General features: G+C 40.3%; 1 protein-coding gene across 1 annotated transcript in view; it reads right to left on the reverse strand.

Annotated features, from left to right (window-relative positions):
* Positions 1 to 3,890: 3,890 nt before the first annotated feature.
* Positions 3,891 to 18,134, reverse strand: part of LOC134615258 (vomeronasal type-2 receptor 26-like) — a 53,712-nt gene continuing 39,468 nt past the window's right edge. The window contains exons 5-6 of the mRNA XM_063459746.1: positions 15,163 to 15,286; positions 3,891 to 4,795 (exon numbers count right to left, since the gene is read on the reverse strand). Of these exons, the coding sequence (XP_063315816.1) occupies positions 3,891 to 4,795; positions 15,163 to 15,286 (1,029 nt within the window). The remainder of the gene's footprint in view (positions 4,796 to 15,162; positions 15,287 to 18,134) is intronic.

The following is an 18,134-nucleotide window of genomic DNA, read 5'->3' on the forward strand; positions in this document are numbered from 1 at the left end:
CTCTCAGCCAGACTGGAACCTTTAAATACTCAAGCATCCAGTCCACCAGTAATTAGATGATACATAGTTCTTGGAGTCAACTGGTTTTATTTTGGCCACACAGGACTTTTATGCCCTGACCCTAGCATGTGTAGTAAATTAGCTTTTCTTGAGATGTTTGTATGTCACACACCAGTGTTACTAATAAACAAATCAGTGTCTTGTAGCCAAAAATGTATATTTATTCAAACATACACACCATCCGAAAACAACATAAAAGTCTTTGAAAATCTTGACCAATACAGAGCAATGGGAAAGCACTCCAATAGATAGGAGGTTTCTCGTAAGACTTTATATTAAACTGCCTGTTTTCTGTTTGCTCTAGTTAGGTGATTCTTAATCTACCTGGTTCTAGCTTTATGATTTTATCATAGTTTTCTACTCATGACATCCATGGGGTATATCTGTGTATGTAGATATCTTGCAGACACCCAGTCCAAGTGAAAATACTTTCACGATATTTCTCTTTTTAGTGTGAAGTTTTGTCTACATGAGCCACAAAGACTACGTTCCTTTGGTCTCCGGTATCGGTTCCGTTCTTGTTTACATGGTTGATTGATCACTCAAGTTTACACGGTTGACTACACTTATGATTGGGCTGCATCAAGAAAGAGGAGTTGGGATGAGCCTAAAAAGACTAATATGTTCCAAGATGTGTCCTGATTGGTTGATTTTTTTATCTATATGTTTGAATATTTCTTTGCTGCTGGAAGGTTCAGTAAAGAAAGTTCAACAAATATTTGCCTCCTGTTTTGCCATAAAATTCAGTTATATAGGGGCATATACATAGGGTTGCCTTACTTTAAAATAATTGGCTATCCTAGGAAAACAATAGTGGCTTAGTATCATTTGAAATCTATGATTAAAGCCATACATGATATTTAGGCAGTACAATAGAAGTTACACAAAAGAAGTTCAATATACATGGTTAAATGAATAAATGCCTTCAGAAATTTGAGCCTTGGTAATACACAGGGAGTCTGGATTGCAAAGCTAGGTCAAAGGTTACTATCAACAGGCCTTCATCAATCTATCTTAACATGAACCATATGTGATGACCATCCATATGCAGAAAGTCTGTAATACTAGTTACATCCTGTGTCTGAAAAAAGTTTGAATAAAGACTTTATAATATTCATATCACAAAAACAAGATTCTACAACACATCAGATAATTTAAAGTCAATTAAATATTTCTCCAACACAACATTACAAGGTTTTCCTTCCCAGGATCCTTTGTGTCTGAGATAATTGTGTCAGGAAACTATAACTCAATTATCTCTCAGGTACAGGAAAACATACACATATAACATATATAATCCCCCAAAAGTACCCCCTTTATAACCAGGAACCCCACAAAAGTTACATCCCCGTGAAGCTCTGGTCTGAGTGTCCAACTTGGCCAAGTATCACTCACATCCATTTGGCAGAATTGGATTGCCACCGGGGTAACGTTGTGAATACCTACAAGGGATTCTCCTAATCTCTCGAACGTCATTAGCATAGTTGGTCGGTTGGTTGGGCAGCGGTATAATCTTTAATCATACAAGTGCCTAGCCGGAAAGGGTTCCAGGCACACGATGACCAAGTACCACTCCCCACGTTTGGGAGACAAAATGACCACCATTATTTTCTTGACCACGTGTATTCGGTTACACAAAATGACGGCAACCCAAGGGAAGCATTCATTAATTACTTCCCTTGCTGTTTCACAGTTAAGTAGTTGGTGTGAACGTTTTAAAGGGGGACAGGGGTGGTCCTTGTTCAGGAGTAGAATACAGTGTGTTCGGATACAGCGACTCCTGAAGATATAAAATGATAAAAATCCATGAAAGGAATGGTACGCCACACTTACTATGCAATATCAGTTTTGTAAGCCAACCAGAGCTCACTGACTAAGCCCATATAAGGGGTTTCTCTAGTTTGCAAGCTCATTCTGAGCCATGCCCCTGCAGAGCTCCCGTGGATTATTGTATCATATTTTATTTTATTTTTTCTGTAATTTTGTGAAATGGTGGTTATTTTTCATTTTCAAGATGCAATGGACCAGTGTAAATTTGTATTTGTTTTTTTTTTTAGGGGTTTAATAAATGAAGAAGAAAATAGGAAAGACAGCTATTTTTTTCAGGTATTTAATTGCCCCACTCATTTATATTATAATGAGAGGTAGGTAGAATTTTTAGTTTGTGAAGGGGTGGCTAAGGGCTTTGGGAACCATATATGCCCAGTTAGAATGGCTTGTCCACCATCCTTGAATATGTATTTAGAGCCCCACCACTGCCCATGGGTGGGAGCTGGAAAAAAATAGATCCCATCTGTTATTAATATAACTTGGGAACCGCCCCCATCCCTTCAAAATTTATTTTCCTGACAGACACATGCCCTCACTGATGCATGCACCGACATACACTCACTTACAGATACACAGTCATTGTCACACATACTGTTTATCCAACACACACTTTCACTGAAACATACATACACATTCACAGACATACTCACTCATTCACAGTGACAAACACACTCACATTCACTGACAGACCTCACATACACAATAACTGACAGACACGCATTCACTAACAGAAACATACACACTCACTGACAACACACACATGCACACTCATTGGCAGACACACACTGACAAATACACACTCACTGACATAATTGCATACACACTTACTGACAGACACACACTCACTCTGTGTCAGACACACACACACTGAGACACACATATACACACTGACAAACACACAAGCACACTCACTGACAGACATATAAACACTCAGTGTCAGACACACACATTCACTGACAGACACACATACACTAGCTGGCAGACACACACTGACAGACATACACATTCACTGACAAACATGCATACACACACTGACACATGCATACAAACACTCTCAGTGACAGATACACACAGACAGACACTCACTGACAGACACATATACACTATCAGTGACAGACAAACACACACTCTTTGACAGACACACACACTACCAGACACACACTCTCACTAACAGACACACTCACTAACAGAGACATACTAACACACTCACTAACAGACACACATACTCACTAGCAGACACACACAAACACACACTAACACAATCACTAACACTCTCACTAACAGACACACACACTAGCACACAATTTAAAAAAAAATTACATTTCAATCCATCCAGCCTCCCTACCTTTGGGAGTACTGGAGTTGATTTTTCCCTGGCGCCCAGTGGGCCTGCTGCTGGCTGGGTTGGCAGGCATGGGCATGGGCAGGCACAGGCAGATGGGAGGGGAGACAAGCACACAATTCAGTCGGGCAGCGATGGAGCTCTGATCCTCCTTCTCAGCTCCATATTGATGCCACTGCCAAAGTGACATCATATCCCATCTCCGACATCACTGCGGTGCATGCGAGGCAGCTGATTAGGGGAGAGTGCTCCCTCGCCACCCACCTCCTACATCAGCACATGTCAGCCCTCGGACGGGTCCTGAGGTGGTCAGTCGACCAGCTCCTGGGCCCCCTAAGACAAAAGGCTGGCAAGGCATTTGCCAGGGAATTTGGGGGGTGGCTTTCTTTGCCATCCCCCTGAAAGTGCAACCCAAGGCAAATGCCTTGTCAGCCTCGTGGTAGTTACAGCACTGGACTCAGTTTTTCAGCAGAAATGGGCCACACGATTTCTGACCGCAGCCCTATTCACAACAATAATTATGGAGGAGAAAATAAGTTAACATTTCAGGATGGAAAGAATCTCAGAAAGAATATCAGTGATAATAAATATAGAAAAAGGATTGAAAAATATCTAGTGTAATTAATTGTAAACTGATTTATACATTTTGCAGTCAATGTCAAGAAGACAGTTTTAGTAAGTTCACTTTTGAATTCAACTGAGGTTTAAACAGTATAATATAACACTTTGGAAAAAATATGCAGATTAGAATTCCAGCACTAGAAGCTATTATAGCAAAAATCTCAACGATCACAGTGTTTTTCCCCATAACACTCATATAAGCTGGGATAAACGTGATCCACACATTGCAGAAAACCAACATACTGAAGGTGATGTACTTGGCTTCATTAAAACTATCTGGCAATTTCCTGACCAGAAATGCAACAATGAAACTCACAGCTGCAAGGAACCCCATGTAACCAAGGACAGTGTAAAAGGCAATGACTGAACCTTCATTGCACTGAATGATGATCTTTCCAGGATAAAGGTGAGTGTTCATCTCCTGGAAGGGGGGTGAGATAGAGAGCCAACTAATACATATCATAACCATAGTAAATGAACAAATAAAAACCACACAGTTGGGTATTTTTATCCCCATCCATTTTCCCCAAGAGTTGCCTGGTTTGGTAGCTTTGAAAGCGATGCAAACCATGATTGTCTTGGCCAACAGAGAAGACACAGCTACAGAGAAGATAACTCCAAAGGAGGTCTGACGCAGCATGCAAATTATATCCACTGGACGACCAAGGAACAGAAACACAAAGAGGAAGCTCAGTATGATTGAAACCAACAAAATAAAGCTGAGATTTTGATTATTAGCTCTAACGATAGGAGTGTCTCGGAATAAAATAAATATACATAAGTTAATGGAAGCGGTTGTTGAAAATAAAACAGAAACAAGAGAAAGTGCTAAAGCTATTGGATCATTTCTGATGGATAAAAACTCAGTGAGTTTATTGATGCATTTGTCCTTTCCTTCATTTGGCCATTTGTCATCAGGACACTTTTCACAAGATATCTTGTCTATAAAAAAAATGGAAAAAGCATGAATTATTTTCAAATTGCATGATGACATGATTACACTTTTCATACGATCAAATAAGGAAAATTAAAACAATACTTACCTGGTGATTTTCTTTCCCTGGTTATTTATCATGGCAGCATCACCTATTGGTTAGCTCCGCCCTCAGGACAGGAAAAAAATAATCAATTTAAAAAGAGACTGAGTGTTTTAAATGTTTCTCCTCCCTTCACACACCAGTCTCGTTCCCAAGCTAAAATAAGAGAGGGTGGGAGACTGATGTTGCTATGATAAATAGCTAGGGGAAAAAAGTTACCAGGTAAGTATTGTTTTAATTTTCATTATTTCTGGCTAATCATGGCAGCATCACTCATGGGTAATACCCAAGCTTAATAAAATAGGGAGGGGAAATTAGTAAAGGAAGAGAAGACACCAGAATGATGTTACAAACTCATAATTTATTGCGTAGAGAATCGGTGGATAGGACTCCTATCCCAAAGGAAGACGAGGCAGAGGAATGCAAATCCAGCTTGTAATGCTAATGAAGGTAGTTAGGGTAGACAAAGTAGCTGCTTTGCAGATGTCCTCTGAGAAATGTTTGCCCAATTTTTCCAAGAAATAGCCAAGGACCTGGTAGAATGAGCCCTAATCTTTTCCAGATGAGATAGCTGTTTTTTTAGATAGGCATCAGATATAACTACAGCAATCCAATGCCATAATTTAGAAGATGAAACAGCTTCCTATTTATGGAGACCCAAATGTAAAACAAATAGTCTATTTGATTCCCTAAATTCCAAAGTAGAAAAAAATATTTATAATGCACTCGATAACATCCAGCTCATGCAGTTTGATTTCTTACAGGGTGGAAGGAGATGCTTAGAAGGAAGAGAGCACCACTTTTTAGATGTAAGTTAGAAACTACTTTTGAAAGGAAATTTTCTTTTGTGAAAGATGAGCGTATGAGATTATTCACTAGAAAAGGCCTGTAATTCCAAAATACGTTTCACTCTGGAAATGGCTAAGAGGACACAGTATGTATGTGAGATGTTGAATAGTAATGTCTGAAAGAAGAGCCTTACTGAGACAAATTTGTTAATACTATGGAACTGCTGAGCAGTTTGGAACTGTGACACAGCCCACTGAAAAATTAGGGGCGTAGAATGGACCCCATGTTACAGATTATGGCACTATTTTAACAGCTTGGAACCTCTGGGTTGAACTATCTGCGGATACCACATGTGTGGGTGTCTACCCCTGTTTTCCATGTTTGTTTGTTTTTCATATGTTTGAAGGATAACTGTATTAAGCGCCTGAGTGGCTGGTAGTTAATTGAGTTAGTGGTGCTTGATCTAATTGATCTAATTTACTCCCAGACACAGAGATGCCTGAGTAGGGTTACCATTGTTATGTTAAGGACACCATGCTGGGGGTCTGTGTATAAATGTAGTTGCAGTAGTAGTGCAGTTGGAAAATGAACGTGTCTTTTGTTTTCATCCTTCAAGTCTCTAAGACAATTCTTCTGTTGAATCCACCATCTCAGTTGATTCTTCACTTGATGAGGAATATGAATTAACTGATCCTAGTCAAATGTCTTGCTGTTAAACTGGTTCGAAAAAATTCTTCTGAATTAGTCTGGAAGTTCATTGGGACTAGTGGACAAGACCTATCATTGAGGATAGAGCGCCTAGCATGCTCATATTTGTCCTGATTGATACTCATGATTATTGACGAAGTTGACACATTTTCTGCTTGATTCTCAAGTTTTTTCTTGAGAGATTGACTTTTGATGTAATCAAGTTTATTGACACCCACAAGAACACTGCTTTTTGTGAAGGTGTTAAAGGGCTCTTTTCCTTCTTGAAAACTTCAAAACTTGCTTGGTGTGGGAAATGGCTTTCTGAAACGTAGAAGTGATGGTCAGAATGTTGTCTAAATAATAGAAGATGTATATGTCTTTGTTCCTGAGAAAGGCTATGAGGACGATTATGGGTTTTCAGAAGGTTCTGTGAGCCGAGCTTAGACTGAATTGAAGACCTCTGAACTGAAAGTGTCTTTTAAATATAAAAAAATTATAAAATTGTAAAATTTAAGTGTTGATTGTGAAAAGGGGTTTGATAATATGCATCCCTCAAGTCTCTATGTGGTAGCCAGTCTCCTTGCTTGATGCAGGGAATAATAGTGGAAATGGATTCCATCCTGAATGGCATAGCCTTTTGATATGTATTTATTATTTTTAGATGTATGATCAATCTCAATTTCCTGTTGGATTTTGGGGCCATAAAGGATGGAGAATGTAGGCCTTTGAATCTTTTGGGAAGAGGAACCTCTTCTATTATTTCCAGATGAAGAAATTTGGATTAGCTTTCTGACATGGCCTTTCCTTTTCTTCCTAGTGGAAATAAATTTCCACTAGGCCTTGGAAATGTCTCAAACTCTAGAATAGAAAGGATCCTTTCTCTGGGATAGAAAGTCCTGCCCAGGAATATTTTTGGTCCAGACTGGGTAGGAATAATGGAGCCTTCCTCCTATGAGATCTGGTTTGCTGGCACACCTTCATAAGCTCTTAGATGAATTGTGAGATACCTTTCCTCTAATGGATTTAGAGTTGGAGGAAGATGACTGATTATTTCTCTAGGACAAGTCCCTCGAGTATTCTTTCCCTGGACAGTAAGATCTACTTTCTTGAAATGATAAGTTATGAAATCTGAAGATCTTTTCCCTTGTGGAAGAAACACTTTCTTGTAGTCGTGGATTTCTGAATTGCTTCATCCAAAACTTTCCCAAAGAGAAGGTCTCCCTGGAAAGGTAAGGAGCATAGGGAAGATTTTGAAATGTAGCCCACTCACCATGAGTAAAGTCATAGTGCTCATCTGGATGCTATGGTTAAGATCATGCTGTAACAAACCCCCTGTACTTTGTATAGTACGTTCATTCGCACTCTCCAGAAATCCTATAAGGTAGTGTGAATTATAGCCCATTCACATAGTATGTTCATTCGTACTCTCTGTGAGAAATAAAGCACGTCATCGTTCGCATACCCAAACATCAGTCAAAACTTGATGAAGGGTACAACTGGAATGTTTTGTTATGGCCAGATGCCTAACTTTTATGCACAGACCCCCAGCATGGGATCTCCAGTAAATGTATAGGAAAAACACGCCCAGGCGTCTCTGTGTCTGGAAGATAAGTGAGTTTACTTTACTTAAACTAATTATCTCCCAGGCACTAAAGGTACAATGAATAAAACATGAAAATCTCCAAAACATACATAATATTAATAAAGACCACCACAAGTCTTATATCCCTGGATATCCTTGATCTGAGTGACTAAAGAATCCAAATAGCGCTCAGATCCCTCGAATACAGATGAATCGCCACTAGGGTAAAGTTCTGACTGACTGCACATGTGGGGACTGCCCACAATAGTTCCAGAAGAAAAGTGGTAGCTTTCAGTTACTTTCGGGAGTCCCAAAACAAATAAAATACCCATCTCCCTGGCTCATAGGTAGTGATTGTTTGTCCAGTTCATGCGTACCTTTCCACGGAATAGTGCTCTCCTGGCTTCTCACGAAAAGAAGCAAGCTACAGTACAAAGTTACCGGTGTTCGCAAGTTATAGTGTCCAGCTTGTGACCGAGTGCTGCTGCCTGCATTTGGGAGACAAGATGGCCATCATTTTCCAGCACACGTGGCTTTGAGTTATACGAATGGCAGCCGCCCAGAGAGAGCACTTAACATTATGGTTCCTTTACAGATAATGAGCATGGAGGTGGTCTGCTTTTGTTAGATAGAACCACCAAATAAAAGGGAAAATTACTTGGGCTAGGGGAATCACAGGGTTTTCGGGGTAGTTTGTTACACATGTTCTCAGCAACAATTCTAGTTATGTCCAAGGATGCTTCAGAACTCAATTCTGTGGCTAACTTGAAGCCTCTGATGTTATCGATAAGATGTTCTCTTTTGACTATTCTATAAATGTTTTCTTCTTAGTTGACTAATCAGACCTTAACAGCTCTAGATAACGTGGTTAATGCAACAGCTGGATGTAAAGATGTTACCAGAGACAAATAGGATTACATTTTAAATACGATTAAGTTGTCACCCAATCTTTGATCCATGTGCTCTCTCAAGTTTGCAATGGAGTCTGTAGGGAGAGTGGATTGTTTGGCAATTTTTCCCACAGCTTTTGAGTCCAAGGATTTTGGATCATAACCCAGCTCCTCCTCTTCATTTTCTGAAATGTTTTCCATTGTGGTCTGGTTCAGACTCCGATGATGAGGCGAGAGTGTCAATTTTAGAGTGTTGGGAAAGCAGCATGTACTTAGTGGTGGCCTTATCCAGATTTTGAGCTCTTCCTGGGAGAACTTTTAGAGGAATGTGCTTCCGCTATTTCTGAGATACAGTCAAGGCATTCCTTTTTCCCTTCTGGAGCAATTGAACTGCATCCCAAGCATCGATTAGTCTTGTCTTTGTATTTCCAGGGCGATGTTTCCCGGCTCATACTTGGGCTACAAGGCAAAAGGCCATACATAAACCAGGCCTGATGGCACTCGTTTTATCTCCATCATAGACAAAAGGATGAAATATATTGGCTCACCTATGTTTCTTTGAACCCAAATGGAGATAGGAAAAGGGAGAAGCCATTTAAAAGAGAAAAAAAAAGAATAAGAAGATAAAGGAGCAGCAAAATGTATTAAATATTTTAGCTATCAATTTCAATTAAGAGCTTAAATAAGTACCTTAATTCCTCCATGGAAGAGTACCAGCAGCACCAAAATAATTTTCTGAAGATATTTTTATAAGCTTTGTCACTTTAAGATTGTTGTCGCTATAAGGTTGAAACAGAGAATGATCCCTTTAAGACATCAGAAGGTTCACGCATGCCCTGCAGTCAGCAGGACGCCAGGTGATTCACTTTAAATTCCCTGCAAAGGGGAAAGTGAAGCAGCAACTTTACCCGGCACTGCACTAGGTGAACTGGATTCACTTGTGCTTGAGCATTGAAACGCTTGTTTGCCCACAAATTGCAAATTATACTTACCTCCAAAAGGAGAACGAGCTGGAAAAGTAATCACATTGCATTCAGACAAGATAAGGATTCAATGCAGCAGCACCAGGGGAAAGCAGAAAAAATGGTAAGAACAAAGAGAGAGAGGATTAAAATACGACTGGAAATAAAGAATTGAGAAGCCAGGCAACCAAGAAAATACAAGAAGGAAATCTTATACATTACAGAGGTTTATCCTTACTGCCTCTAAGGATTAAAGATGGGGTATACATGGCAAGGGCTTCTCAATTTAAACATAGCCAGTGCTCAGAACATAGCAATTTTTAGGTAGTGATTCAAAATACTGATTTTGAATCTGATCTGGTTAGTCCTGCTAATGGAGGCTGTTTACTGGGTCCTTCAGGCACAGAAAGGCTGAACTGTGTCTGGGAGATCCAAGGAAAAGTCCTATTTGTTCGTATGAGGACAGGAAAATAGACTGGTGTGTGAAGGGAGGAGGGACCCTTTATACACTCTGTTAATCTTTTAATTGGTTATTTTTTTTCATGTCCTGATCCTGTGAGGGTGGCACTAACACATAAATGGTGCTGTCACGATTAGCTAGAAAATTTTGTATTATAGGACACAATTTGATTATCACTTTTTTTTTACAAAATAAAGCAATGTTACATATCATGAATATATAACTTAATTACACAGTTAATAATTACTTTTAAAAATTACTGTAGATTATATATTCTTTCTCCAACATTCTGATTTATGATTGTCCTAATCTCCTAATTCTGAATAATCCTTACTGTCCATCTGGAACACTAAATACTACAAATGACTTCAAATTTCACTGAACCATTCAGGATAGGACTGTAAACCTGACAAAGAAGAAAATAGGTTCAAACAAACCATGTGATGGCACTGTGACGGTAGTAATCTGTATCACTGTCCAGTATTCCCTTTTTCCCAATAGTAGAATAATCCCAATAATCCACAGGAATAACCATTGCTGGTATCGCCAAATAATCCACACATGAGCCAAAGCTTAATGCTGGAACAAGACTGATTTACTGGAAGCAACAGGCATTCAATTTAAACAGTAACAGACTCCTCCTCTGGGCCAGGCTAGAAAATTGAGTTTCAGCAACATACTAAACTCAATTATCTGCTGGCCAGAAACATTACAATTTTCAACATTCTATAACACATACATTACATCCCTGGGTAGCTGAGGATACTGGGAGTCACATATCCAAATCTCACGGAATTCCGTTCGGTAGTTTCCGTATCGCATCGTGTGGAAGTTTGACCGGCTCGCCATGTGGTGGTATCCGCTTTACAGTTCCATGAAATCAGCAGCAAGAGCCGGTCTCCGTTCGCGCCTAATTACACAAAAACTACCATACGAACGTTGCAGTTGGTTATATAGAAATGCTCCCCTTGTTCGGTAGAATCCACCTCCCGAATGCCGGTTTGATTCGTGGAGTGGAAAGTAGTCAGCCGGGACTTCCATGGTGACCAGGTGTTCGCAGACTTGCCATGCCGAAAACAGTTCCAGGCAATTCATGCATAAGTCCCGCTGACCGCGTTCGTGAGATTTAAGATGGCCGCCATCCTTTGTTCTCGCCACGTGTTCGTATGTCGAATGGCGGCCACCTAGGAGCAATTAAGTTGCGGTTTCCTCAACGTTCCAAGTTCTAAGGGTGGTCTTTGTTCGGTAGTCCAGTGGGGCTGACGGGACTTCCAGCCATTAGTCCCAGAATAAGTCCATTTGGCGGTCCAGTCCACATACAGCACTTAAAGGGTCAGACCTTCCCGGGTCCATGATCCCACGGCAGGAGGCCGGCTAGTAGTCCTCTCCAGGTGCGCAGATGCCTGACCTTCCGTCTGTCAGGACCCAGTTTAGTCAGGCAGCCCACCCACAAAGCAATATCAGCAGAGTAGCCCCCCCCCACAATAAACGGTACTGGCCTGTAGGTCCCAGGTTGTAGCGGGACAGTTCAGCATCCTCGGTCTCCCTGGTGTAGCTAAGCAACCAGCTAGGGCTACTTGGGGGGCAGAGGCCAGTGGTGCTCAGCCCAGGTGCCGGCTCTTCTGCTGGGATAGCCTGCAGGGTGTCAGGCTCTGGGCCAGGTACAAGGGTAGGGCAAAGGCTAGCGGCGCTCTGCTCCGGTGCCAGCTCTTCTGCTGGGAGGGGGTCAGTGGGTATTGCCGGTTCATCCACTGCCCCAGGACCCGGTCGGGTTGTAGCCGTGGAGGGGAGGGCTTGCTTACCTCCTCCTCCTGGTATCCCTGCAGTTGGGGATCTGGACCGCCTGTCCAGCATCCCTGTAGGACTGACACAGAGACCGCGGTCCCATCTGCGCCAGTGTGGTTAGGGTTGTTCTCCCCCTCACCCGGTATCTCCTGCTGCGGTGGGAGAGGGAGGCCGGCTGCCCCCACTCCCCAGGACGCTGGTTGCTGTAAGGTGGAGGGATCTACCATCACCTCCTCCTGGAACTCAGGCCGCCGCTGGGAAGAGAGACCTGTTGTCTCCTCTCCCTGTGAGATGCACTGCCGCTGGGAAACTGGGCCGGGTACCCAGCATCCCTGTAGGGCCGGTGGAGAGACCTCGGTCCCATATCCACCTGCCATCTGTGTGTGTCCCCAGGGCAAGTCTATGAGGTCCACTACCTCGGGTACCTCTAGCTGGTGGAGGAGAGGGAGGCCGGTTGCCTCCCCTCCCCAGGACGCTGGTTGCTGTACGGTGGAGGGATCTACCATCACCTCCTCCCGGAACTCAAGCCGCCGCTGGAGAGAGGAACCGGTTGTCTCCTCTCCCTGTGAGATGCACTGCCGCTGGGGATCTGGGCTTTCCGCCCAGCATCCCTGTAGGACCGGTGGAGAGACCTCGGTCCCATCTCCACCTGCCGCCTTGGGTTCCTCCCCTCTACGATATCTTCCCAGCTGAAGGGGTCTGGATCTGGATCTGTCGCCTTGCTGTCCTGCTGAGGCTTCCCAATATAGTGGAAGAGATCTCGGTAGTCCTGCTCCAGTTTCTACTCCACCAGAGCGCCTGGTAGGCATCCTCCTAGTTCCTTCACCCATTCCTCCAGGGGCTGCTCTCCCAGGAAGGGTATCCACAAGTCCACTTGCTTTTGCAACCGTTGCTCTTCACTGGGGAGACTCTCACCCCGCCGCCACTGTACCTCGTCCAGGGCCTGGTCCCACAACTCCTTACGAGTGGCCTCTCTCCAGTCCAGTATGCACTCCTCTGATACAGGCCCATCCTGTTGGGCCAAGTGCTGCTGCAACCTCCAGCGGAACTCCTCTTCCATGTTGCTGTGGATAGGGACGCTGCCTGTAGCTAGCTCTATCCCTTGAGTTCCTCCGAAGTCAGGGTCGCTGCACGAGTGCTAGTGTTGCCCTCCATGCACTATTCCCTAGTGCCTTCCTTGAATCCTCTGTGCAGGGAAAAGAAGGGATAATCCCGCCGCTGCCAACCAGTTGTTATGGTAGTAATCTGTATCACCGTCCAATCTTCCCTTTTTCCCCATAAAAGAATATTCCCAATAATCCACAGGATTAACGATCGCTGGTATCGCCAAATAATCCACACATGAGCCAAAGCTTAATGCTGGAACAAGACTGATTTACTGGAAGCAACAGGCATTCAATTTAAACAGTAACAGACTCCTCCTCTGGGCCAGGTTAGATAATTGAGTTTCAGCAACATACTAAACTCAATTATCTGCTGGCCAGAAACATTACAATTCTCAACATTTTCAGAAAAGTACTTTCAATAACACATACAATTATAACATACATTACATCCCTGGGTAGCTGAGGATACTGGGAGTCACATATCCAAATCTCACAAAATTCCGTTCGGTAGTTTCCGTGTTGCATCGTGTGGAAGTTTGACCGGCTCGCCATGTGGTGGTATCCGCTTTACAGTTCCATGAAATCAGCAGCAAGAGCCGGTCTCCGTTCGCGCCTAATTACAGGAAAACTACCATACGAACGTTGCAATTGGTTATATAGAAATGCTCCCCTTGTTTGGTAGATTCCACCTCCCGAATGCCGGTTTGATTCGTGGAGTGGAAAGTAGTCAGCCGGGACTTCCATGGTGACCGGGTGTTCGTGGACTTGCCATGCCAAAAACAGTTCCAGGCAATTCATGCGTAAGTACCGCTGACCGCGTTAGTGAGATTTAAAATGGCCGCCATCCTTTGTTCTCGCCATGTGTTCGTATGCCGAATGGCGGCCACCTAGGAGCAATTAAGTTGCGGTTTCCTCAAGAACCGGAAAGAACCGAATGAATGGAAGGTGATTCTACACAGGCACTACTGGGAGTAATTTTTCTTCCACCAATTAAAAGACGTTTAGAACTAGTGAGACATTTCTACCAATAAATTCACAGAATTGGAAAATAGCTATAAATTGCCAAAAGGAAACCCTAGAACACTTCTCTTTAGTTCTCTCTGTGTTTTTATTATTATTATCATTAAATGCAGTTTTTGTTTTCAGTTTGTTTACATTCAGTTCATGTGAAATGATGAGTTAATTGTCTATGCATTGTGTGAAAAGGAATCAACATTTGCCAATAGTAGTCAGGAATATAATTTAAAACTTACATCCACATTAGAAACATATTCAAAACTGGTTAAGCTGTGGTACTGCTATTTATATTTTTAAATGTACTGTATATATTTATTATACCTTTGTAAATATATATATATATATATATATTGTACAAACCTAGTGTTCTATAACTTTTTATTATTTTATAATCCCCTGGGGATGGGTGAGAGTGTCTTGCACTAGGTTTCACACATGTTCACATTTTCATTAAAACGGGACATCTATTTCATAGAAAATATCAACAATGTCAAAATGAAAAAACAAATCAATAAAAAAATGCCAACAGATTAAAAATAATAAAAATGAAATAGATATTAAAATTTAACTTAAGACTTTAAGAATGTAATACTTTGTAGGATTCACTGTGACCTTCTGCACAGGCCAGGAAGTTACACAGCCAATCATGATCCTTTAAATTTACAAATGAGACTAAGTACACTAAACAGGGGATGTACATTTTTAAATTGCTGTGTGTTTTGGTTTTATAGTCATTTATAACTATTTGAGGTTTTGACACACACGGCACACATTACATTATTGCAATACAGTTTAATCACTATAGAATGTTTTTTTTTATTTTTCTATATATCAACTAAAATATTGGTTTATGTAAAAAATTATTGACAGACAGAGTATAGATTGGCATGATTTCAATCTGAATTAGTAAATAACACTAAAAATGAAATGTAAAATTTGGTGACAGTTGTGTGACATGACGATTTGACCAGAAGGTCCCTACAGTTTTCACCTGTTTGGTTGGATATCTCTCCGTCTGGGCACGGTGCACAACTGAAGCAGCAAATATGTATTGATTCTCGTGGTACCTGTCTGTAGCCGGGAGGACAGTCTTCAGAACATCTTGAAAGTGGAATCTAAAGACATAAAACACTGACTTTTTAAATCTTGTTTTTAAAACAAATTTCGAAATATGAAGTTTCATTTCAGAGATGAATAAAAGTGCTGTTTTAAAAAGTTACTTTATTACAATTATTGTGCAGTCTAAAAGTATAAAGATAATCTGTCCTGAGAGTGTGTTTGCACATGTTTATTTTGTGTCTGTATCAAAGTTCAAGTCTGGTTTGCTATATATCTAATAAATTTAAAATCGTATTTGACCACCTTTTCATCATTATTTGTTACTTAGATTTTACTTTGAATAAACTAGTTTCACTACCAACTTAAAGCCACAAATATGGGGCTCTCCTTAGCCATATTATGCCTCCAGAATAAAGTCATGTAGTCCTGCAAGGGGCTTTGTTCCTGTTCCTTGTGGATCTGGACTACAAGATGCTAATAGGTGCCTTAATTAACATTCCTGCATCCTGCAGACATAAAAGAAGGATGTTATTTGTCTGGATTAAATTTATATTGAGTATAGTACATGTGCATAAAATTCTTGTTTATGCCAAGACTTTTTTAAATGGTTAGACATTGATCTAGTGGGTAGTTTCAATACCCCCTGGGCACCATAATCACTACAGTGAGCTGTAGTGAATATGTTGCTTAGAGCTCCTCTTTAATAAATTTCACTCTGAGCATATTTAAGATTAAAAAAATATACAATTCTTCTAAGGAAAATAAAAGGTATAAACCCCCACTAACAAAACTTACATAAACTTTATTAGCTCATTGATTAAAAATTAATGATAGTCAAATATAAATTAAAGCTAGAAGCTGTCTCATAGCGTTTATGTAAGTTTTATTGGTGAGGGTTTATAACTTCCACTTTCCTTAGAGGAAGTATTGTTTTTTTTTGTTTGTTTGTTTTTTTGTCTGGAGTATTTAATGCTCAATGTAGAGTTACCCACTTTTTACCCTCACTAGATGACCTTATCAGAACCCTATGGGATTCCTGTGTAAACATTTTTCTTTCTTTTTTAAAATATTGCATATTTAAGATAGCAGTTATGGTTTGCTATTGATTCACCATGTTGTTTGTTATCCATGCAAACTGAAAAATATTTAATGAATATTAAAATATCTGATGTGTTGTAGGATTTTATCTTTGTAATATGAATATTATCATTCTTTGTATTAGTTGCAATTAATTTCATTTCACATTTCTTTCAGACATAGGAACCGAGACACCCTATTCACCTAGTATTACAGAGATCCATTGTATATCAATGGTCACCAAATATAGTTTGTGTTGAGAATATGATTGATGAAGGCCTGATGTTATTAACCTTTGATCCAGCATTGCAAGCTAGATTCACTGTGTTTTAAGAAGGGTCCTATTTCTGATTCCCATTTGGCTCTAATCATTTATTAGATAGAATGGTTAATAAGTCCCTACCCATTTCGATGAGGGTCACCTATTTTAAAGACTCCAATAACCTTATGTCTACGCCTCTAAAGTAACTAAATTCTTAGACATATAAAAATTTTTGCAGTAAGAAATTAGTCACCAATACTTTTGAAATTAACCTTGGATATTATGTAGAAATGAATACACATTGCTGTATTGGTCCAGATGTCTGCAAATACTTTGTGTTATTTTCGAAAGCATGTATGTCTGAATAAACATAAATGTTTTGGTGCAAGACAATCTGATTCGAGTATTGGAACTTTGATGTGACAAATAAATCTCAGGAACAGCTAATTTCCTACACAAATCACTGCCTGACTGTGTACCTGTGCATATATGGTGTATTTGATAAAAACCATTATAGAGGGAACTGCTAGATGTATGATAATTCCCATTTATTGGTCTCATTATTATATAGCCGGTAAACATTCACTTTCGGTTATCTATAATCTTAGTATATCAGAGCTGCTGTTTGTTACAGTATCCTGCTGATGTGGACTTTCTAGTTTATTTGAAGCTATAATACATCTTCATATTTATTTATTTGTTTTTATTGTCACTTACAATACCTGAATTTCCTTTCTGTGATTTATCACTTGCCATTTATCATTCATTTGCTTTACTTTGTAATCCCAGCTTACATGTTTAATGTTTAGATATATATATATTTTTTTTATTTTATTTTATTTTTTTTACCAGTTTTCTGGCATAATTCTTCTACCAGTTGCATTAAAATTAACTATTGTGTTCATATTTATTTAATATATTCCATCTAGCAAGATGTCTCATAGTGATACTGCTCAGTAAACAGGATAGTTAAAGGGATACGATAGTGCCAGGAATACTAAGCTGTGAGTAAAGGATTAAAACTCTTTATTTATGTACCTAAACCCAGTTCTGATGTCCCTCAGCGCTGGGTTGCGGTTCCGCTTCCGAAGAAGTTACTGACAAAGAGGCGCCAATGCTAATAATTTCCTATGAGGAAATAGCTGACACTGGATGTCCTCAAGCAGAGCTCTGAGAAATTCAAGAACTGACTGTTCACTTGCTGACTAAAATATCCCGTCCCTTTGACAGGTGTCATTGTAACAATATAATCAATGTTATTCACTTCACCTGTCAGTGGTTTTAAAGTTGTGACATGTCCGTACATAGGGAGGTAGGTGACAGATATAGATAGATAGATAGATAGATAGATAGATGGGTAGAAAGATAGGTAGATAGATAGATGATAGATAGATAGATAGATAGATAGATAGTTAGATAGATAGATAGATAGATAGATAGACAGACAGACAGATAGATAGATAGATAGATAGATAGATAGATAGACAGATGGTAGATAGATAGATAGATAGATAGATAGATAGATAGATAGATAGATAGATAGATAGAGAGAGATAGATAGATAG

This window comes from Pelobates fuscus, chromosome 6 (genome assembly GCF_036172605.1).
Source record: "Pelobates fuscus isolate aPelFus1 chromosome 6, aPelFus1.pri, whole genome shotgun sequence".
NCBI classification, from domain to species: Eukaryota; Metazoa; Chordata; class Amphibia; order Anura; family Pelobatidae; genus Pelobates; species Pelobates fuscus.